Source organism: Talpa europaea (genome assembly GCF_964194135.1).
Source record: "Talpa europaea genome assembly, chromosome: 11".
Taxonomy (NCBI): Eukaryota; Metazoa; Chordata; class Mammalia; order Eulipotyphla; family Talpidae; genus Talpa; species Talpa europaea.
In genome coordinates, this window is record NC_140078.1 from 20,554,603 (window position 1) to 20,576,488 (window position 21,886).

Sequence of the window (21,886 nt, forward strand, 5' to 3'; positions counted from 1 at the left end):
TCTGGTGTTTGAGAGGGTGTGTGCATGTATTGGGGGCTCACCGGGGCGTCTGCTGTGGGAGCCCCAGGGGATCACCTAGTCTGAGGTCTTGTGGGTTGTTGGATTATAACCCAGTGTGGGGCCCCTGGTCCCTCAGTTCCCCCGACACTGCTGTTTTTCCAGTGCCTGCTGCCTTGGCTGCCTCGGACCTCCAAGATTTCTAGTCCCTCATCTTCCACCTCTCAGTGCCACCACCATGATGGATATGAGTGAACTCGGGGAGTCTGCCCCCTACCTCCGCCAGGCCCACCAGGAGCTGATGAAAGTACACACTGTTGCATGGGATGGTAAGTGAAGACAAAGAGGGCACAGCCACAGATAAGCCCTAAGGGTGCAGACAGGTGTGGGGCAGGGTGGCTGATGGGGCACTCTGGCCTGATATCTTTAGCTCCAGACCTTTCCCTCAGAGTCTGGGCCCTGGGGCTAAAATCCCAGGCCCCTCTATACATCAAGCCTTGGTTTTTCCTTCTGTAAAATGGGACAGTTTCACCTGCCGCCCAGTCTGTGGCTGAAGCCTGAGACCTCTGAGATGAGATGCATATATGCAAACAACCTCTACATGTCGCCAAACCTGTGCTTGTTATTTTTAGCACTTTCCAGAGCCAAAGCCTTTGTTTCTTAGGGGCAGGAATAAAGCCTACTATTTATGGTCTGGTTTGCTCATAGGACAGTAATAACAATAAGCAGTGTGTATCGAGTGCTTGTTGTGTGCCAGGCTCAGAGCAGATGACTTTTCATGCACCCTCTCACCCTAGGGAGGTGGGGATCAGTGGGCATCTGGGCCAGGGCCGCCTTTACAGATGTGCAGTTCCTGCAGGTGCAAAAGGTACCATGCTTAGTGGCAGGGCAGGCAACAGAATCTGGTTGCCCAAATCTGTGCCTTTAACCACCGGGAAATATGGACTCTGTGAAGCCTTAGGGCCGGCTGGCCAGGCAAGGGGTAGCACAAGACACAGTCAGGAGATCCGGGTCTGAGTCTTCAGCAAAACAGAAATGGGACTCCCCTGAGAATGATGTGTGATGTTGAAGCCATTCCAGAAGGTACATCAGGAGATGTCCATCATGTTTTGCTTTCAGGAAACAGGCCCAGAGAGAGTGAAGATTTTCCCCAAGTGACAGGGCAGAGGTGGCAGAAGCAGGGATCTGAATCCAAGTATATAATCCCCAGCGGTGAGGGAGGCCTCTGATGAGCTCTGCCCAAACCTGTCTGCGTTTGGAGGGATCTTCATTGGGTGCTTCTGCATCCTGACAGAGGGGCTCCTGGGAAGGACACAGATCTATGGACAAGGCTTGGGGCACCCAGCTGGGCCCCCAAACCCCAGATGTGCCCCAGCTGCTCTCAAAGTCTGAACCTTCTTCCCCAACCCAGGGAAGAAGCGGGTTTGGGTACCTGATGAGCGTGATGCCTACGTGGAGGCAGAGATAAAATCTGAAGCTACGGGGGGCAAAGTCAACGTGGAGACCAAAGACCAGAAGGTTTGGCTCCCCCTTTTCCTAGAATTATTAGGGAAATCCCAGGGTGTGCACCTCCTGGCCAGCGTGCACCCAGTGGAGGGGGTCTGTGAGTGCCCAGGGGTGAAGGGTGGAGGTCAGCTGGTTCCAGCCTACTACCCCACCACTGCCTCCCTGGCAGATGCTGATGGTACGCGAGGCCGAGCTGCATCCCATGAACCCTCCCCGCTTCGACTTGCTAGAAGACATGTCCATGATGACGCACCTCAATGAGGCAACTGTGCTGCACAACCTCCGCCAGCGTTACGCTCGCTGGATGATCTACGTAAGCCGTGTGGCAAGGCCATGTCAGGGGTGGGGCCTAGGGAGAGCCACTGAGTTGTGGGAATAGCTGTAGGGAAGAAGTGGAGCTGTGTGCAGTTGGGGTGGGAGGCAGCTGGCAGTGGGATATGGTGATGCCTTGAAGGCTTAGGGGCAGGGCCACTTGCTGGGGCTTATGGTGGGCGTGTCTGGCGGCGTGGCTACAGGATTGCTAGTGTGGAGCTGCAGCAGCAGGGGAGAGCTGCAAGGGATTGTGGAGTTGGGTCCACATACCCTGTGTGAGTCAGGGCTAGGATGGGGCTTGAACAGCCACAGAGGGAATTTTGCAAGGCTCCTGGTTTGGTGAGGCCTGGGGTCTGAGGATGGGAACTTGGCCGCCTAGAACCTGGCTGTATATTCTCTCAGACGTACTCAGGCCTCTTCTGTGTTACCATCAACCCCTACAAATGGCTCCCGGTCTACACGGCCTCCGTGGTGGCGGCCTACAAGGGGAAGCGCCGCTCGGAGGCCCCTCCCCACATATACGCGGTGGCGGATAATGCCTACAATGACATGCTGCGCAGTAAGAGCCTCCCGACTCCTCTTCCCTACCCAGCACCCCTGCCCTGGCTCCAGGGAGGTCTCTGTGAAAGACCCCCTGCCCTCCTCCACTTGCGTTCTCCTTCTGATGTTGCGTAATCCTTCTGTCCTTTCTCGCCTCTACGCCACTTGGTCTTTCCCATTTCTGACCCTGGGTGGTGGAGGGATTGCACCAGTGGGTGGAGCCCCAAGTTGTTCCTTCTGTGGCTGGTCCCTCCTCTTGGCTAACTTCTCTATCCCCTCCCCTGTCCTCCAGACAGAGATAACCAGTCCATGCTGATCACGTGAGTGTCGGGTTCTGGGCATGGGGTGGGAAATGCTGGCCATCAGGCAGGGAGAGGACAGCTCACAGGGTTGAATACCAAGTGCTTAGGGCAGGGCTTTTGCCACCTGGAGCCCATGTGCCAGCTGAGGCTACCCTAGGCCTAAAGCATTTTGTGTCCCTTTCTGCGCAGGTGCATCACATGTGGTGGGCAGGGAATAGATCCCCAAGCACCTGAGCATCAGCCTGATGCCCTTGTCCCCAGGACCTGAATCTTTTCCTACCTCGATCTTTCGGGAATTTTGATTTTGGCTCCATGGAAAGGGGGAAACTCCTTTCCTTGTCCTCCCCCTTAAAATCTCCTTATCTCTCAATCTTATTTCAGCCCTTCATTTGCGCCCCCCCCCCAGGAAAGTGGTAGAATACTTCCATGCCAAGCTCATGTCTCACCAAGCCAATATGGACATGGCTGCGCCAGTGTGGGCATAGCACCTTTTAGCTAAGAACAAAGGCTTTGAATCCAGAAAGACCTGGACTCAAGTTCTCATGTTTCCACTGAAAGTGGGTGCCCCTGGGCCTGAGTCGCGTTGGTGAAAACAGAACAGTCCTGCTTCACCTTCCACGCTAGCTGTCAGGACTCAGTGAGTGGATGTATGTGCCTGGCACACACCAGGGACAGTGACATCACTTCTCTGAGCCCCAGTTCCTTGCCCATAGAATGAAGGTGTTGCTTTCCAGGGTTTTTAAGGCTTAAATGAGCTTTTTGGGTGCAGCCCCTGGCACTATGTGTCCAGGAACCAGTGGTGTCATCGTGCAAGTTCTCATCTTTGCAAAAACTCGACCCCTCTGAGGGCTGCGCTATCTTTGGGAGTGTTGAGTTGGGGGTCCCGAGTTAAGAGCTGGGTGGGAGGGCAGAGGGGCTCTGCTGAAGGAGTGGGGTGTTGGGGGTGGGAGGAATTAGAGTGACCAGGTGGGTATTGGTGACTCATGTTTGTGTTGTCCAAGCGGAGAGTCGGGGGCCGGTAAAACGGTTAACACCAAGCGGGTCATTCAGTACTTTGCCATCGTCGCCGCCCTGGGAGACGGGCCGGGCAAGAAGGCCGTAAGACTCGCCCTCAAGGGCACCTCGCTCCACTGCTTCTCAGTTTTCCTTTTCTTTCTCCTCTTTTCTTTGTCTTTTCTTTTCTTTTCTTTTTTTAAATTTGATTCCCCAGAGCCTCCAGCCCTGCCTGAAGCTCCCACCCTGGTGGGGGACTCTGGCCTGAGCAAGGCTTGACCAGACATGCTGTGGCCACCCTGACGTGCTGGGACACCCAGTCTGGGCCTGCCTCAACTTCCCATTCGTCACAGAGGGGTGGGACCACGGCTATTCCGAAACTGTTCATGTGATTTTTCCCTTCCATCGTGTCCTTCATATTTTGAGTTTGCCAAATAGGCCGCTTTACTGAGTAGTGGTGTATTTCTTGGCTTTCCTGCACCAAAGTTTCCTGCTGTCAGTCAAACAAGCTGGCTTCTACGGGGTTAGCCAGACCCGAGAGCCCTTGGCTTTCCTATCAGCAAAGGTTAAGGGGTAATTTTGTACCCCGGGACTTCTCTGTAGTTTTTGAAATTTTCTGAAGTGACCCTAGCCACAGGCCAGCCGTTCAGAGCCCTGTGCTGCCCCCAGCCACCTCAACCTGGGCTGCCTTTTCTTTCTAGAAGCCCAGTTTTCTTCCCACACAGGCCCCTCTCCGGGTGCTGTTGAGCCTTGCTTCATTCTGGGGCATTTTTCTTTCTTGCTTTTCTTTTCTTTGTTCCATCTTAAAGTTTTTTTTTTTCCCTTTTTTTCTTTTCCTTTTTCTGCATTTGATCTTGGTTTTTGACTTTTTTTTTTTTTTTCAGTTTTTGTTGTTGTTGTTGTGGTCATGGTTGTTTTTGTCGTTTTGTTCTTGTTTTTAGTACTCTTTCCTCCCTCCCTTCCCCATCCCATTTCCAAACCCCCGAAGTGTCTGAGGATGCTGCAGAAAGTTGGGACTTGGTCCAGTAACAGGAATGGAGGGCAGGGAGTGGCCAGACCTGGCAGGGACTCAAGAAGGGCAGGGGGACCGAGTCATGTGGTCAGAGGGGAGCTCTGGAGGGCCAAGTCTAGGGGGTGTCAGGCAATGAAGATGGAAAGAAAAAGGCGGGCCCAAAGGTAGGTGCTGGAACTTAAAAGCCAGTCTCCTCCCCGTGGTCCCACATTTCACCACACCTGCCAGACACAACCCTGGTCAAAAGCCCTGGTTCTGAGTGTGTGGGATGGAGCCTCCTTCCCCAGCAATTTTCTGGGAGGATTTTTTAGTCTAGAATCTATTCTTCCATTCTATTTCTTTCTTCCCAGGCTGCTGGGAACTAGGGTAGGAAAGAGAGGAAAGAGGGATGGAATGAAGACAGGTTGAGGCTTGGAGGAGGAGGGGGTCTTCTCCAAGTTCAGTAAGTCCCTCTAGGTGAGACATGTGGGGGCTGCGGTGTCATGGGAGACAAGCTGCCTGGGCTCAGTGCCTGAGTTTTAGTTTCCTAAGACTTAGTTTCCATTTTGAATTATAGCAGGTGTTCTAGGGTACAGTGAAGGCACCTAGTCATAGTACAAAGAAGTGGCATCAAGAAGGGTTATTGTAGGGGGCCTCCTCGGTGGTGCAGCGGTTGAGTGCTGGGCTGCGATGTCCGCAGCCTCTGCAGCACCAGTTCGATCCCCGACCACCGGTGAGGGTCCCACAAAAAAAAAAAAAAAAAGGGTTATTGTAGAGGGAGATGAAGGTAAGAAGGCTCAGAGTGGGAAGAGGTCTCTTTCAGCCCCAGAGGAGCCTTCCTGAAGCCTTCCTGAAGGAGGGAGCATTTGAGCTGGGCTCTGAAGGGAGTGTATTTTAGTCAGAAACCTCTAGAGGCTGGGGGTCACTTCATGGAGAATGGGAATTGAAGGGATGTGAAAGGGGTCAGAGACAGAAGTGGGGGAGGGGAAGGGCTACAAGAGGGTCACCCCCAGATGCAGTCTGCTGCCTCAGCCCTGATTAGGGGCATGCTTGCTCCCACTTTCTAGCATTTCTCTATTAGTCCAGGGAGGGTCAGGCATGGGGGGGTCATGGGGGCAACACATTTGGTGACTAACATTCACTGTCCTGCTAACTGCTACCCCCGCAGCCTGGTGAGACCCTGCCCCCTCTAATGTTGTCTTCCTTCTCCCCCCAGCAAGTTCTGGCCACAAAGACGGGGGTAAGTACAAGCCCAGTGTGAGGGGAGTGGGCAACAGCTAGAGATTGTCAGGGTTGGGCCAACACCCAGGACTACGGGCTGCTCCGGGCTCCCAGACCATCAGCACCAGGGCTGACAGACATCTCTACCCGCCACCAACAGGGCACCCTTGAGGACCAAATCATTGAGGCAAACCCTGCTATGGAGGCTTTTGGCAACGCCAAGACCCTGCGGAATGACAATTCCTCTCGTTTTGTGAGTGGCCAGAGTGAGCATGGAGTGGGGGCACAGCAGGGTTTGCAGCAGGGGGACAAAGGTGGTGGGGACCCTTCAGTACACAGGGCATCACTGGCTGGAACCCCAACTAAGTCTGCCCTCTTGCCCACAGGGCAAGTTCATCCGCATTCACTTCGGTCCCTCTGGGAAGCTGGCATCCGCAGATATCGACAGCTGTGAGTCTGGGAGAGGGCAGGAATGGGGCAGGCAGAGGCCTAGGCCTGAGTCTTCCTGCCCTGACTAAGCATCCTTCGTCAGATCTTTTGGACTCCTGCCTATTCCAGGCACTTTTCTCCATCTCCCAGTTCAGGCCACCTCACCTCTCACCTGGAACATTCTACCAGCCCCTGTATGGTCTCCCAACCTCCCCTCCTCTCTTGATCTTCCAGCCAGAGTGATCTCCGGGACCCTAATCTGATCATAACCCTTTCCTACCTGAAACTTTCCTTTCCTGAAAACTTTCTAGATCCCATCACCTTCAGCTGGAGACCCAAATCCTAATTTGGCCAGATAACTTGTGCCTGGGCCCTTAGCTTTCCCAGGCTTTTCTCTGGTCCCTGACAGAGCAGGCTTGGCCTGTGTGCCCCTCCCTCCCCACCAGCCTCATTTCTATGCATCAAGTCCCCCTCTTTCCCAGAGCCGCCCCTGATGCCTTCCTAGGGCTGTCATCCATCCCCCTGGCCCGGCCCTGCTGCACAGACCTGGTGCCCAGGCCACACGAACAGAGGGGCCTTTCCCACACTGGGATGCAGGACCAGATCCTGACCCATAAGCAGGGGCACCTGGTGACAGCGACAGGAAATGTAGTGCAAGCCCCGACGCCCACGTGCAGACACACGGAGGCTGTGCTACGCGCATGTGAACACAGCGCTGCTCTGGAGGGGGAGCGTGTGATCCGTGGTGGAGGGAGGAATGGAAGCTTAAGTGAAAGGATGAACAAATGAAAACCCACCCATGGACACTACATTCACGCGCCACACGCCGAGGCCAAGACTGAGAGACGGGACACACGCATTCCTGCACTGGCTTAAGCACCCATGGACAGAGCCCCTTCAGCACAGGCCGGCAGGTGTTCCCGGGGCCCTCTGCACACGCCCCTGCCCCTCACAGCACCTCCTCCCTGCCTCTGCACACCTAGCGTAGGGTCGCGACCCCCCCTGGGCCTGTGCGGGGGCAGTGGGCCGGTCCTCCCTTTCTCCCAGATCTCCTGGAGAAGTCGCGGGTGATCTTCCAGCTGCCTGGTGAGCGTGGCTACCATGTGTACTACCAGATCCTCTCAGGGAAGAAGCCAGAGCTGCAGGGTGAGGGCCGGGGGATGGGCCAGAACCCACGGGTGGGTTGGAGATGGGGCTGATCAGCTCCTTCCTGGCCCTGTCAGAACTGGAAAGTCTGTTCCCTCGCTGTGCTGGGATCTGTGACATCCCTTCCTTCCTGGGCACTCCACTCCCATTTCCTCGGACTTCTGGTGGTTGCTGAGCCCCTCTTCCTGGTGCTGGAGAACAGGACTCTTAGTACCGTTGTCCTTCCTGTTCTGAAACTAGAGATGCCCCCTTAGCACCAAGGGGAACTGATAGCTCCGTTGAGGTGCAGCTCCCCTCTCTTAAAAGTCCCTCAAAGGCAGAGTCTGGTCCTCCTGTGCCCCAGCACTGAGCACAGGGTTTGGGCCAAGGGGATTGCCATGGGTCATGGTCAAGGGATGAGTAAGATGTAGGATCTGGGGTTCATTCCTCAGAGAACCATATAGAGAAACCTGGGCAATGGCCACTAGAGAGGAGTCCTGAGAGGACCCAGACTCTCCTGCTGGGGGGCCCCTCCTGCTGGGCTGCGGGGAGAGGACAGCCTGGGGAACACAGCCTAACACACCCTTCTCTACCCTGTTTCCCCCAGACATGCTGCTTCTGTCGATGAATCCCTACGACTACCACTTCTGCAGCCAGGGCGTCATCACCGTGGACAACATGAACGACGGGGAGGAGCTCATGGCTACTGACGTACGGCTGGGGCGGGAGGGGGGGAGAGCAGGGCGCCTGCAGCGTGGGGCCATGTGAGCCCGGGGGGAGATCAGGGAGCGGTTCCCTGGCCCTTTGCTTAGCTGGCCCTTCTCTGATCCCACTGTTCTGCCACAGCATGCCATGGACATCCTGGGCTTCAGTGTGGACGAGAAGTGTGCCTGCTATAAGATCGTGGGCGCGCTCCTGCACTTCGGCAACATGAAGTTCAAGCAGAAGCAGCGGGAGGAGCAGGCTGAGGCCGATGGCACTGAGAGTGAGGCTCCCTGCCCCTGCTCTGGGTGGTCGTCTCAAACCTGGCCCCAGCATCCTGTCCATGACCATTGTTAGCCCTCACCCTGTCCACAACCTTTGACCTCCATCTCGCCTGGTCCTAACTGTAACCCCTGAGTTTTCAGCTCCAGAGCTTCACCTTCCTGAGTTGTCCACTTTGCTGGCCCTGAACTTTACCCTTCCCAACCTCCCTCTCTTAGACCTACGCCACTAGGGCCCCCATTACCTGCATTCTTGGCCTCCTCCCTTCTCACCACACCCATGCGCCCTACCAGGTGCTGACAAGGCTGCTTACCTGATGGGGGTCAGCAGCGGGGACCTCCTCAAAGGCCTTCTGCACCCCCGAGTGCGTGTAGGGAATGAGTACGTGACCAAGGGCCAGAGTGTGGAGCAGGTGAGACTCTTGTAGGCCACTGCATACCTGGGGACAGTTAGGGAAATGCCCATCCCTGCCCAGTTCTAGCCCAGCTCCCCACTCCTTAGGTGGTGTTTGCCGTGGGGGCTCTGGCCAAGACCACCTACGACCGACTATTCCGGTGGCTGGTGTCAAGGATCAACCAGACGCTGGACACGAAGCTGCCCCGCCAATTCTTCATTGGGGTCCTGGACATCGCTGGTTTTGAGATCTTTGAGGTGAGCTCTTGCAGCTCCCAGCTCCTCTGCGGGCCTCCCTGTGCCCATCCACAAGGAGGCCCTCTGAGCCCATGCCTCCCTCTGCAGTTTAACAGCTTCGAGCAGCTGTGCATCAACTTCACCAACGAGAAGCTGCAGCAGTTCTTCAACCAGCACATGTTCGTGCTGGAGCAGGAGGAGTACAAGCGGGAGGGCATTGACTGGGTCTTCATTGACTTCGGCCTGGACCTGCAGCCCTGCATTGACCTCATCGAGAAGGTGCGGCCTGGGCGAGCAGTGTGATGAACATGTGCTTGTTTGTGAGCGAGCGTGTGCATGTGCTCACGTGGCTGTGCACTGCGGTGAGTCTGTTACGTGTGTGCGGCTGTGACCGCGTGTGCCTGCACATGTGTATGATCAGGAGCGTGCATGTGTGGGAGTTTGCATGTGAATGCGTGTCAGTGGTACGTGTGAGCATGTGTGCATTCTAGCACTGCTGACAAGAGGCCCTCTTGAGTGCACCTGGTTCCGCAGTCACATTGACCCCCTCAGAACCGCCCAGGGAGCAGGCCAGGCCAGGGTGTGTTTGCTTATTTGTTTATTTGACTGTGAAACATTATGTTTTTCCCCTTTGCACAAAGAATGGAAGAAAGAAAATCAGAAAAATCAGAAGGGGGTCAAAATAATTCCCCCTAATTCTGCCACAGCCTGTATCTCGGCACTTTGGTTAGTTTCCTCCAATTCCTTTACCCTGGGCATCCCCTCTGTATTAGAGACACCAACTCCTGTCTCCTTTGTTTCCTCTGAGAGTGTATCTTGGACACTGTACATTGTTGGTCTCCACACTCCCAGTGTTCATGTGTGTCTGTCTCTTGCAGTAGGACATTAGGGTGTTGATAGTTTTTCTGCTACAGCAGCACTGGGTCCCCCATTTTGTAGGTTGGGGAATTCAGGCTTAGGTCTCAGGGGCCCACAGCGAACAAGTGAAGAAGCCAGAATAAACTCAACTGCTTTTTTTTGGCTGCATCGTGTGTGAGACCACAGATATGGGGGATGGGAAGGTCAGTGGGGACAGAGATGCCAGTTTGAGTTTGCACCCTTTTCATCAACAGAGAGGACAACTCTGAGCTCTGAATTGGCAGAAGGGGCGGGAAGCCAAGTCACAAACTTTTCTTTCTCAGAAAAACAGGGCTCTTGAGATCATCTAGTCTGTCACTCCTAGTAGCTGGTGGGGCTGGGGATTCTGGGAAGGTTCCCATAAGCGGGGGGCAGCTCCAGGAAATGGTCATCCAGCCCTGGCAGGATGCGACAGAGACCCTTCACACTTGCTCCCTCTCCCCAGCCGCTGGGCATCCTGTCCATCCTGGAGGAGGAATGCATGTTCCCCAAGGCCTCCGATGCCAGCTTCCGGGCCAAGCTCTATGATAACCACTCTGGGAAGTCGCCCAACTTCCAGCAGCCTCGGCCTGACAAGAAGCGCAAGTACCAGGCCCACTTTGAGGTCGTCCACTATGCAGGCGTGGTGAGTACCCGTGGGAATTGTGGCTCTTGTCCACGCTTCCTTCTCTGGGTTCTGCCACCTGAGCCAGCGCTTGTCTGGTCTCTGCCAGGTGCCTTACAGCATCGTGGGCTGGCTGGAGAAAAACAAGGATCCTCTGAATGAGACAGTGGTCCCCATCTTCCAGAAGTCACAGAACAAGCTCTTGGCTACCCTCTACGAGAACTACAGTGGCTCCTGCTCCAGTGAGTACCAGGGCACGTGGTCGTCATTCTGTGGGGGACTCGGTGATGTTCTAGGAGTGTGACTGGTCCCATGTTTCTCCTAGCTGAGCCCCCCAAATCTGGAGTGAAGGAAAAGCGTAAGAAGGCAGCATCATTCCAGACTGTGTCCCAGCTGCATAAGGTAAGGCCCAGTCTGGGCCTCCTGCAGGCCCAACCCTGCCGGCCTCCAGCCCGTCCCTCGCTCCCGCTCGTCCCCTGCACCCCGGGCGGGCGGCGGTTAAGACTTGCAGTGATGTTTAACTCCTCTCATGTGAACATCACAGCAAGTCTGTGCTGCTTCCCGTCCCCACTCTGCCTGGGCAGGGTTTAGGGGGCATTAGGTGAGGCCTATAGGGGCCCGTGGGAGGGATGGGGAAGGGGTGGGTGAGTCAAACAGAAAGCGGCAAAGGGTCACGGGGAATAGAGAGTGAAGGGGCAGCGTGCCCAGCTCACCAGTCCTTAGAGGGCGGACCCACTGCTGCTTCCACTTCTGCTTCTCTGCCCCTCTTGTACCTCCTCCCCTCTCCTCACCCCCAGGAGAACCTCAACAAGCTGATGACCAACCTGCGGGCCACGCAGCCCCACTTCGTCCGTTGCATTGTCCCCAATGAGAACAAGACTCCAGGTATCACCCGGGGCTGGGCTAGTGGGGAGGGGCGATGTCGGGAGGAGGGAAAGGGGCAGACTAGAGCCCAGCCGCCCCCTCCCTGGGGCCTGCACAGCCTCAAAGCAAGTGCCCTGTCGGGACAGCACGAGGTCTTGGCCACGACCTCTAGCCTTCTCCCTGACTCCCAACATGCCCAGGGGTCATGGATGCCTTCTTGGTGCTACACCAGCTTCGCTGCAACGGGGTTCTGGAGGGGATCCGGATCTGCCGCCAAGGGTTCCCCAACAGGCTGCTCTACACAGACTTCCGGCAGCGGTGGGTGTCTGTCTCCCTGTCCAAACCCCAGTTCTTCCCAACTCCCCCTGCACGGCCATCTTCTTACCCTGCTAGCCTTCCACAGGGGGATACAGCTGCCTGAGGGAGTGGGAAGGGTACAGGCTTAGAGCCAGCCCCCCAGGTTCTCCTCACCCAGGAGGAGGCAGGGGGCTGGGAGGGAGCGGGCCAGGCAGTGGGAGAGGGCGGTGGCTATGGTTTGGGGTAAATATTGGCGGTATAGCCAGTAGGTCTCACCGATGAGTTGGACACAGAGTAAGAATGAAAGAGAAAAAGATACGGGCGCTTCAAGATTTGGTGAGGAGCGCGTGTTCTGGGTTTTGCCTTGCCACTGTGGCCATGTCCCGCATGGCTGCTCACACGCGCGTATGACCCTTTTAGAGAGCGGACATGCGGGAACCCTTGCTCTTACGGATTACCGCCCAGAGGTTTCTTTACTTTGTGATATGCTAGGCTACATCGCCTCCTTTATATTATTCACCTTCTCCAGTTAAATTGTACATTAAAAAGTTATAAAAGTGCTATGTGATCTTTGTAAATATTGCCGCCTCCTAACTACCAAATGCATCTCAAGGCAACCTGGGTGTGGCCATGACTCCCACCAGCTTGTTCAGTGTGTGCCCCGGACCCTCTGCTCCAGCCTCTGGAAGGTCAGGAACATTTCCCTGTACCCCACCCAGTCTCCTTACCAGCTCTTCACTGCTCTCCCAGGTACCGCATCCTGAACCCCAGTGCCATCCCGGACGACACCTTTGTGGACAGCAGGAAGGCCACAGAGAAGCTGCTGGGTTCGCTGGACATCGACCACATCCAGTACCAGTTTGGCCACACCAAGGTCAGGGCACACACAACTGCCCTTGGCTGTGGGTGGCCACACTGGACAGGGGACACACTGACAGTTGAGGGCTACACCTGTCTCCCCTCACCCCTAGGTGTTCTTCAAGGCTGGGCTTCTAGGCGTCCTGGAGGAACTCCGCGACCAGCGCCTGGCCAAGGTCCTGACACTGCTGCAGGCTCGGAGCCGGGGCCACCTCATGCGCCTTGAATACCAGCGCCTGCTTGGAGGCAGGTAGGTGTGGGAAGGTGGAACACAGGGGCTGGCCAGTGACCACTGGCCCCTGCCTCACAGTACCACCAGGCCTCCAGAACCTGTCAGTACAGTGGGCCAGACCATCCCTCTGGCTGGTTGGGATGTCTCTGCAGGGATATGGTTTTGTTTTGTTCCATTCAACCTCCGGCTTCCAAGCCATGGGCATGGTACCTGATTTGTACTGTCCTAGTTAAAGTACAGGACAGCTCCGAGGGGTGCTAGAATGATCTCTGGCCAGTGGAGGGATGTCTGAGTCAGAGATCTGGGCACAGGGGGCTAGTGGTGGGAGAGGGAGGCTGGGCTATGAGCCCAGAAAGTCTGCCCCTAGAGCCCAAGTGTAGGGATACACACGTGGCACCTTCAGAACACACTTGGGGTTCTGTGCTCCCCCTGGAGGCAGACTATGTGACCTGGCACCTCTCCTCCAAACTCACTTATAAAGCAGAGGCATCAGAACCTACTGGAGAGGCTCAGGGAAGATACATGGGCTCATGCACTGAGGTGCTTAGTTTGATGCTGGCCCAGGGTAGGTGGTCGGGGAACGTCAGGGCTGGTAGTAAGAAGGGACAGCATGACTCTCCTGGCCCCGATGTGTCCCCACATCCCAGGGAGGCCCTGTTCACCATCCAGTGGAACATCCGTGCCTTCAATGCTGTCAAGAATTGGTCATGGATGAAGCTCTTTTTCAAGATGAAGCCACTGCTGCGCTCAGCACAGGCCGAGGAGGAGCTGGCAGCACTGCGGGCAGAGCTGCGGGGGCTGCGAGGCACCCTGGCCGCTGCTGAGGCCAAGCACCGGGAGCTGGAGGAGACACACGTCAGCGTCACCCAGGAGAAGAATGACCTGGCTCTGCAGCTGCAGGCAGTGAGTGTGGAAGGGGAGGGATTGCCCTGGGATCTGGTGACCCTGACATTCCAGAGAAACCCAGGCTGCTCCAAGAAATACTGCATGTCCCCCGGCCAGGGAGGCCCTTGGTATATGTGGGGTGCCCAGGTGTCACCTGAATCTTCCCCCCAGTTCCTGAGGCGCTGAGATGAGGCCTGCAGGCTGGTGTCCATGCTCAGCTTCCCATGTGCCCTAATGACCCCCTCTCCCCGTGCCACTTGGCTTTCTTCTAAGCTGCAGGGGAGCCCCCATTTCCCCAGCACTCCCCTTGTCATCCCTGAGATAGACCTAGCCCCTTTCTGTGGTGAAAGGAAGCCAGAAGGCAGGTAACAGTTACAACCAGAGGGCAGAAACCAAAGGTCTAGAATCTCCCCAAGTTCACGGAGCCACTTCGTCCTTCAGCAAACACTCTGAGTGGCCTGATGCTAGGCTCCATGCTCGCTCTGGAGACACACTGGTAGGAAGACAGAGGAGGACTGGTAGGACCTGGGGTCACAAAATGCACCGTCTAGTGCAGGAGACGTGGAGGTAGCTAGGCAGTGACAAAGTGCCCCTGTGACTGTGCAGGGCTCGCTGCTCCCACCCCACCCCTGAGAAGACCTCAGCCCAGCGCTCCTCTCCTGGTGTCCCAGCTTGTCTGATGTACCCTTCTTGCCTCCTGTGCTGCCTCACCCGAGCCCTTTGGGGCCACGAGCAGGTCACAGTATTCTTCGCTCCCCAAGGCCCCACGGAGCCAAACCTTTCTTCAGCAAGTTTACCTGGCATCCCCACGTCCCCCTCTAGGAGCAGGATAACTTGGCGGATGCTGAGGAGCGCTGCCACCTGCTGATCAAGTCCAAGGTGCAGCTCGAGGCAAAGGTGAAGGAACTTAGCGAGCGGCTAGAGGACGAAGAGGAGGTGAATGCTGACCTGGCTGCCCGCCGGCGCAAACTGGAGGACGAGTGCACAGAGCTCAAGAAGGACATTGATGACCTGGAGCTGACGCTGGCCAAGGCCGAGAAGGAAAAGCAAGCCACTGAGAACAAGGTGTGGGCTGGGCCTGCTGTAGAGAAGAGCCAGAGCCAGGAGGCCTGTGGTGGGGCTCTTGGCTCTGCCTCCCTCCTGCAGTCTGGCCTTGGGCAGGTCACTTCCCCTCTGTGGGCCTCAATTTCCTCATCTGTTAAATGGGGTAAATAATGGCACCTCCCTCTCTAAGGTGGGTAAGCAGGCTGTGTGTGATTAGCCTTTGCTAGCACTCGCCACAGGGCTTTGCACGCAGTACGAGCCCAGCTATCCCAGGGATGGTCATTCATCCTGGCCTCAAGCCCTTTGACAGCAGGAGCCCCATTGCTGCCTCCTCTGGTGCCTTCTGTCTTTGAAGCCTTAGCCCCTGTGGTTCACAGGATGGGAAAGCGAGGCTTTAGGGGCACGCTGCTTATGCAGATCTGAAACACCTGTTTATACCAAAAATAACTGGCACCAATTATCTGTCCCTCTGGGCCAGACACTGTGCCAAATTTGTGAGCATTTTGTTCATTAATCCCTCAGTACAACTCGAGGAGTGGGGCATTATCATCTCCGAAGGATGAAGAAATCGAGGCTCAGAATGAAGTGACTTGCTCAGGGTTTCCTAGCAGTAAGGGGTGGTTGCTCTGAACAGTGTGAGGGGGAGGCCCATGGTGACCCCAGCCCTGGCACAGGTGAAGAACCTGACAGAGGAGATGGCAGCACTGGACGAGTCAGTGGTCCGAGTGACCAAGGAGAAGAAGGCGTTGCAGGAGGCCCACCAGCAAGCCCTGGGTGACCTGCAGGCCGAGGAGGACCGTGTGAATGCACTGGCCAAGGCCAAGATCCGGCTGGAGCAGCAGGTGGAAGATGTGAGTTGAGCCACTGTAGAGGGCTGTGGGCTGGAGCCGGGACCCTCCACTGGTGGCTGGCTGGGCCCAGTGACGGAGCCCCCCACCCCACAGCTGGAGTGCTCCCTGGAGCAGGAGAAGAAGCTGCGCATAGACACTGAGCGGGCCAAGCGCAAGCTGGAGGGTGACCTCAAGCTGACGCAGGAATCAGTGACAGACGCTGCCCAGGACAAGCAGCAGCTGGAGGAAAAGCTCAAGAAGTAGGTGTGGGTTGGCAGCAGACCTGACAAGGGGCCTCCATGCCCGCCCTCTTGCATCTCACTATCTCCGGACTTGTCAGTTCTGAGTTACTGCAGACATGGAACAAAGGCTGAGATGGGGGGTTGGGGGGGTCACTAGAATGCAGGGGATAGTATCCTGCCCTCCCTGGACCAAGGGGCCTGGTCAGGCTTCGAGGCTGGGGCAAAGCACATAGGGCTGCTCCAGAGAGCCTCAGGCGGGGTGTGTGCTGGGGTAGGGAGTGCAGGTTGCCTCACCTGGGGTAGGGAAGTCAGGACCTGGGCTGCTCCCTACCCTGTGACCTCCAGGAAGGACTCTGAGTTGAGTCAGTTGAACCTGCGGGTGGAGGATGAGCAGCTCCTCGGGGCCCAGCTGCAGAAGAAGATCAAGGAGCTGCAGGTGTGTGGGGGTTGGAGGCCGGCGGGAACCCTGATCAGAGCCCCGCAGAGGTGACAACTGTGGCCTCTCCAACCCAGGCTCGGGCAGAGGAGCTGGAAGAGGAGCTGGAGGCGGAACGGGCAGCCCGGGCCCGCGTAGAGAAGCAGCGGGCAGAGGCAGCTCAGGAGCTGGAGGAGCTGAGTGAGCGGCTGGAGGAGGCTGGCGGTGCATCAGCGGGGCAGCGTGAGGGCTGCCGAAAGCGGGAGGCCGAGCTGGGGCGGCTGCGGCGGGAACTGGAAGAGGCAGCACTGCGGCACGAAGCCACGGTGGCCACCCTGAGGCGCAAGCAGGCGGACAGTGCAGCCGAGCTGGGCGAGCAGGTGGACAGTCTGCAGCGGGTGCGGCAGAAGCTGGAAAAGGAGAAGAGTGAGCTCCGCATGGAGGTGGACGATCTGGGTGCCAGTGTTGAGATGCTGGCCCGTGGCAAGGTAACCGCCTCCTTCCTGACCCCTGGCTGTCCCCAAACCCATCCTGACCCTCCCTCCCCGCTCCGGCAGCTGCCACCCGCTGACTCACACCTGTCCCGACCTAAACCCTGACACTTCCAGCTTATTTTGACCCAGTGTGCAGTTCACAGTCTGTGACCTCTGAACTCTGACCTGTGCTGACTGTTCCTGTTCTCAACCCCAGCATCCAACACTGACCCCTAATAGTATCTGCTGACTGTGAACACTGTTCCAGTCTGACTTCAGGTTCTAGTATCCTAACCTTACAGTGACCTACCGGCCTTGGACAAGTCTGGCCCTCTCACTTCCGATGTACAACTGTTAGGTCATAGCCCAGCAGTAGAATCTGATCCTGAACCTGGGACTCTGCTCCCCCTTCAATTCCTGGGCCTTTGTCTAATCTTCTAGTTCCCAGCCCCAGGCCCCAGTCTGATTGGCAGCCTTAGTACCTGCCCTTGGATTCACACTTATCCTAACTCCTGACCCTGGATCCCAGGCCAGTGCAGAGAAGCTGTGCCGGACCTATGAAGATCAGCTCAGTGAGGCCAAGATTAAGGTGGAGGAGCTGCAGCGGCAGTTGGCAGACGCAAGCACCCAGCGTGGGCGGCTGCAGACTGAAAGCGGTGAGGCCGGAGGCTCAGTTGGGCCGCCTGGGGCGGTGCTGCCCCTCTGCTGGTCTGACCTGCCTGCTTTCCCTTGACTACAGGGGAGCTAAGCCGCCTGCTGGAGGAGAAGGAGTCTCTGATCAGCCAGCTGAGTCGTGGGAAGGCCTCGGCCACGCAGAGCCTGGAAGAACTGCGGAGGCAGCTAGAGGAGGAGAGCAAGGTGGGCAGACCACTAGTTGCCACAGAGGGGGCAGGGTGGGCACTGGGGCCACCAACTGGACCGATGCTGAGGTCACCAGGGTCCCTGCAGGCCAAGAGTGCGCTGGCCCACGCCGTGCAGGCTTTACGGCATGACTGTGACCTCCTGCGAGAGCAGCACGAGGAGGAGGCCGAAGCGCAGGCTGAGCTGCAGCGCCTGCTATCCAAGGCCAATGCTGAGGTGGCCCAGTGGCGGAGCAAGTACGAGGCAGATGCCATCCAGAGGACCGAGGAACTGGAGGAGGCCAAGTGAGTGCCGCATCAGCCAGTCGGCGCCACGCCAGGGGATACCTGTGCCTCTGAATGCTGTCGGGGCGAGGGAGCATAGGGCCCTTCCACTAGCCTCCCTGCCCACTCAGTCCGTACCCTGTCTGCTCCCATGGCCAGAAAGAAGCTGGCACTGCGGCTGCAGGAGGCAGAGGAGGGAGTAGAGGCCGCACACGCTAAGTGCTCATCCCTGGAGAAGGCCAAGTTGCGGCTGCAGACAGAGTCGGAGGACGTGACCCTGGAGCTGGAGCGGGCAACCTCAGCGGCTGCCGCGCTGGATAAGAAGCAGCGGCACTTGGAGCGGGCCCTGGAAGAGCGGCGGCGGCAGGAGGAGGAGATGCAGCGCGAGCTGGAGGCAGCCCAGAGGGAGGCGCGCAGCCTGGGGACTGAGCTCTTCCGGCTGCGGCACAGCCATGAGGAGGCTCTTGAGGCTCTGGAGACAGTCAAGCGAGAGAACAAGAACCTGCAGGGTACAAACCACCCCAGGGTCAGAAAGCTACTCTGGGGTCATTGGGAGCACCTTGGAGTCACAAAGGGTACCCTGGTGGGGTCACCCTGGAGTTAGGGGTGAATAAAGTGACCTGGGTTGGAGCATGAGTCCTGTGGGTGGCCCTTAGTGCCTTGTCTGCTCTCCAGAGGAGATCAGTGACCTCGCAGACCAGGTCAGCCTCAGCGGGAAGAGCATCCAGGAGCTAGAGAAAGCCAAGAAGGCGCTGGAAGGGGAGAAGAGTGAACTCCAGGCTGCACTGGAGGAGGCAGAGGTTAGGGGGTGGGGTGGACACCGGCCCTTCTGCTCCCCCAGCTCCTCCATCACTTAACACATGATCCTGGTTTCCACCTGCACACTGCCTACGCTGCACACAGGGGGCCCTGGAGCTGGAGGAGACCAAAACTCTGCGGATCCAGCTGGAGCTATCCCAGGTCAAGGCTGAAGTGGACCGGAAACTGGCCGAGAAAGACGAGGAGTGCGCTAACCTAAGGTACGGAGCCTGGGGCCATTGCTGCCCAGGACTGCCCAAGGCTCCAGCCCTCCTCTCTGGGGCTTCCAGCTCCTGCTGGCGACCCCACCCCAGCTACTCAAAGGCCACTTGAAGGAAAGCTGTGTTTGCTTGAGCCCCACTGTGCATGGGTTGGCACAGATTGAGTTTGCCCACATGACTTTGTTAGGTCAGGATTATCGTCAAGTTTAGAGGTAAACCTCAGAGATGCTAAAGAACTTGTCCAAGGTTACACAATGGAGACGAAACCAGAGTTCAGCCAATGTCTGTGTGCCAGAGCCTCACTCTACCCATGAACCTGTTTTGATGGGCAGCAGGCAGTCACAAGGGCTTGAAACCAGAGATGGACATGTCACGTATGGGTTCATGTCTCCCATGTTCCATAGGTGTTTTCAAGAGCAGGTGTGGTGCTCTTGCCTACCTTCCCTCAGACCAAGACCCCCACCTTTCATCCCTTCCTCTCTCAGGCGCAACCATCAGCGGGCAGTGGAGTCCCTGCAGGCCTCCCTGGATGCAGAGACACGGGCCCGAAACGAGGCGCTGCGGCTCAAGAAGAAGATGGAAGGTGACCTCAACGATCTAGAGCTGCAGTTGGGCCATGCCACCCGCCAGGCCATGGAGGCCCAGGCAGCCACACGGCTGCTGCAGGCCCAGCTCAAGGAGGAGCAGGCAGGGCGGGATGAGGAGCAGCGCTTAGCAGCCGAGCTCCGCGAGCAGGCACAGGCCTTGGAGCGGCGGGCTGCGCTGCTGGCCTCGGAGCTGGAAGAGCTGCGGGCTGCCCTGGAGCAGGGTGAGCGCAGCAGGCGGCTGGCAGAACAGGAGCTGCTGGAGGCCACCGAGCGCCTCAACCTCCTGCATTCACAGGTGAGGACTGGGTGAGGGGGTGGGTGTATGGGGAAGCCACAGCCTGTGGCTGTCTCTGAGGCTCTGCTTTCTCCCAGAACACAGGCCTCCTGAACCAGAAAAAGAAGCTAGAGGCGGATTTGGCCCAGCTGAGTGGGGAGGTGGAGGAGGCTGCCCAGGAGAGGCGGGAGGCTGAAGAGAAGGCCAAAAAGGCCATCACTGATGTGAGGCTGGACTGGGGCTATAGGGAGCTCGGGCCAGAGCCCAAGGGGACTTCCACTGGGGCTGGTTACCTCCTGCCCATGCTACCTCCTGTCCTGTAGGCAGCCATGATGGCCGAGGAGCTGAAGAAGGAGCAGGACACGAGCGCACACCTGGAACGGATGAAGAAGACACTGGAGCAGACAGTGAGGGAGCTACAAGCACGGCTGGAGGAGGCAGAACAAGCTGCCCTCCGTGGTGGGAAGAAGCAGGTGCAGAAGTTGGAGGCTAAGGTATGGGTAGCCCTCCTGGTCCCTTCCTCTGCAGGGTGAACTGGCAGGCTGGGGTACCAGGCCCATCCCCTGGCTGCTCGCAGGTGCGGGAGCTGGAGGCTGAACTGGATGCAGAGCAGAAGAAGCATGCCGAGGCCCTCAAGGGGGTGCGGAAACATGAGCGCAGAGTCAAGGAGCTTGCATACCAGGTGGGGACTAGGTTCACCTTAAGGGGAGGCCTTGGTCATGCAAATGCTGAGTCCCTTTTGCCTGTCCAGGCTGAGGAGGACAGGAAGAACCTGGCTCGCATGCAGGACCTGGTGGACAAGCTACAGAGCAAGGTCAAGAGTTACAAACGCCAGCTTGAGGAGGCGGTGAGTCACTGTGGTACTGGCACCGGGGGCCTAGTTCAGGTCAGGACGCATGTGGTGCCCCCACTCAATTGCTGGCCCCTGGCTTTGCCGCCAGGTGGGGTGTACCATTCTGGGTCATGGCTTCAGCAGCGCGGGTTTTGCGTCGTTAGGCTGCCCGAGACTGGTAGCACTGTCCTCCCACCCTGTCCCAGCAGTGGGAGAGGTAAGTTTCTAATAGCCTCAGCAAGAGGCAAGGCCTAGTTCTGGCTCCCTGAAGGTACCCATGTGCTTTTCCCCAGGCCAGGAAGCCTGACACATGGGCACTTCTGAAAGGAGTGTCTTCACTCCCTTCCTGCTCTGGGTAGTGGTGAGGGGATCAGAATGACCACCTCAGTTACCAAAGGCCTGTGTGCCCCCAGGAGCAGCAGGCCAACACTAACCTGGCCAAGTATCGCAAAGCCCAGCACGAGTTGGATGATGCGGAGGAGCGAGCTGACATGGCAGAAACCCAGGCCAACAAGCTGAGGGCACGGACCCGGGATGCCCTGGGCCCCAAGGTGAGGGGAAGCAGGGTACCACCTGCCTCTGCACAGGTGGGAGGGGCAAAGGGTAGGACGGCAGGTGGTGCAGCTCACTCAGCCTTTCCCATTAGCACAGGAGTGATGCCTGAGCCCCACCCCGGCTCTGAGAAGTACGCCTGCTGTTTGCTACTCACCTTCCTCCAGCTGAGATGTCCTCATTTGCTGTGCCTCAGCACCCCCAAGGCTTCTATACCCTGAACAAATGCCATGGCTGCAGCTCCAGCTGGCTTCCTCCTTCTTTGTTCAGCTCAGGAGGGCAAGGGAGAGCTCACGGTCCCATGGACAAAAGTCAGGTCCACATCAATCATTTAAAATAAAGTTCTTTTTAATAGCCTCCATTTAACTTGTTTATTTGTTGTTAATAAACTGGTAACAGGAGAAGGGTCCGAGGGGGTGCGCCCAGCCAGGCTCCCGTGTGTCTGGGCTCAGGCAGGAGACAATGCAGACCTGGGGCAGGCACAGCCACCCCATGCCCCAAGGATGGAAGGGAAAGGTCCTCAATTTCTGGGGAAACCCCCTGGGATGAACACAGAGGCCAATGAGCAAAGAGAACCAGAGGAGCTGAAGGGGAAATGAGGGAGGGAGGGACCAAAGGGCAGGCTTGGGGGAAGGTAGCATTCTCTGGTATCCCCCACTCCTGCCCAGGGGCTCAGAAGCCTTTGTCTGGGTCCAAAGGCCAGGGCAAGCTTGGCTCACAGAAGGGGGGGGGGGCATATATCCCTCCCCAACCCAGGACTGACGGCCAAGAGACTGGGCAGGAGCTCATACAGAGCTATTTTTAAAAATCCCCTTACCTCTGGATGG

At 57.3% G+C, this 21,886-nt stretch overlaps 1 protein-coding gene across 1 annotated transcript; it reads left to right on the forward strand.

The window, feature by feature from the left end:
* The first annotated feature begins 220 nt into the window (after window positions 1–220).
* MYH7B (myosin heavy chain 7B) lies at window positions 221–21,316 on the forward strand. Its single transcript, XM_084247964.1, has 41 exons — window positions 221–326; window positions 1,409–1,515; window positions 1,673–1,816; window positions 2,218–2,374; window positions 2,648–2,675; window positions 3,659–3,755; window positions 5,858–5,881; window positions 6,023–6,115; window positions 6,249–6,312; window positions 7,339–7,437; window positions 8,024–8,127; window positions 8,263–8,401; window positions 8,694–8,812; window positions 8,902–9,051; window positions 9,139–9,309; window positions 10,373–10,552; window positions 10,641–10,773; window positions 10,857–10,933; window positions 11,329–11,416; window positions 11,596–11,713; window positions 12,443–12,566; window positions 12,664–12,800; window positions 13,430–13,685; window positions 14,490–14,732; window positions 15,386–15,562; window positions 15,656–15,801; window positions 16,129–16,219; window positions 16,297–16,686; window positions 17,201–17,327; window positions 17,411–17,529; window positions 17,620–17,816; window positions 17,955–18,304; window positions 18,471–18,595; window positions 18,699–18,814; window positions 19,300–19,696; window positions 19,774–19,899; window positions 19,999–20,169; window positions 20,253–20,357; window positions 20,427–20,522; window positions 20,921–21,058; window positions 21,154–21,316. The coding sequence occupies exons 1-41, from the start codon at window positions 236–238 to the stop codon at window positions 21,169–21,171; spliced, it is 5,832 nt and encodes a 1,943-aa protein (XP_084104090.1). The 5' UTR covers window positions 221–235; the 3' UTR covers window positions 21,172–21,316.
* Window positions 21,317–21,886: the final 570 nt, after the last annotated feature.

What these genes read in the sequence shown, in the direction of transcription:
- MYH7B (XM_084247964.1), top strand. Translation starts at nt 236, where the DNA reads ATGATGGATATGAGTGAACTCGGGGAGTCTGCCCCCTACCTCCGCCAG. An exon ending in TACACAGACTTCCGGCAGCG is followed by an intron (nt 11,714 to 12,442) that starts GTGGGTGTCTGT and finishes CTGCTCTCCCAG; the next exon opens with GTACCGCATCCTGAACCCCA. An exon ending in AGAAGATCAAGGAGCTGCAG is followed by an intron (nt 16,220 to 16,296) that starts GTGTGTGGGGGT and finishes TCTCCAACCCAG; the next exon opens with GCTCGGGCAGAGGAGCTGGA.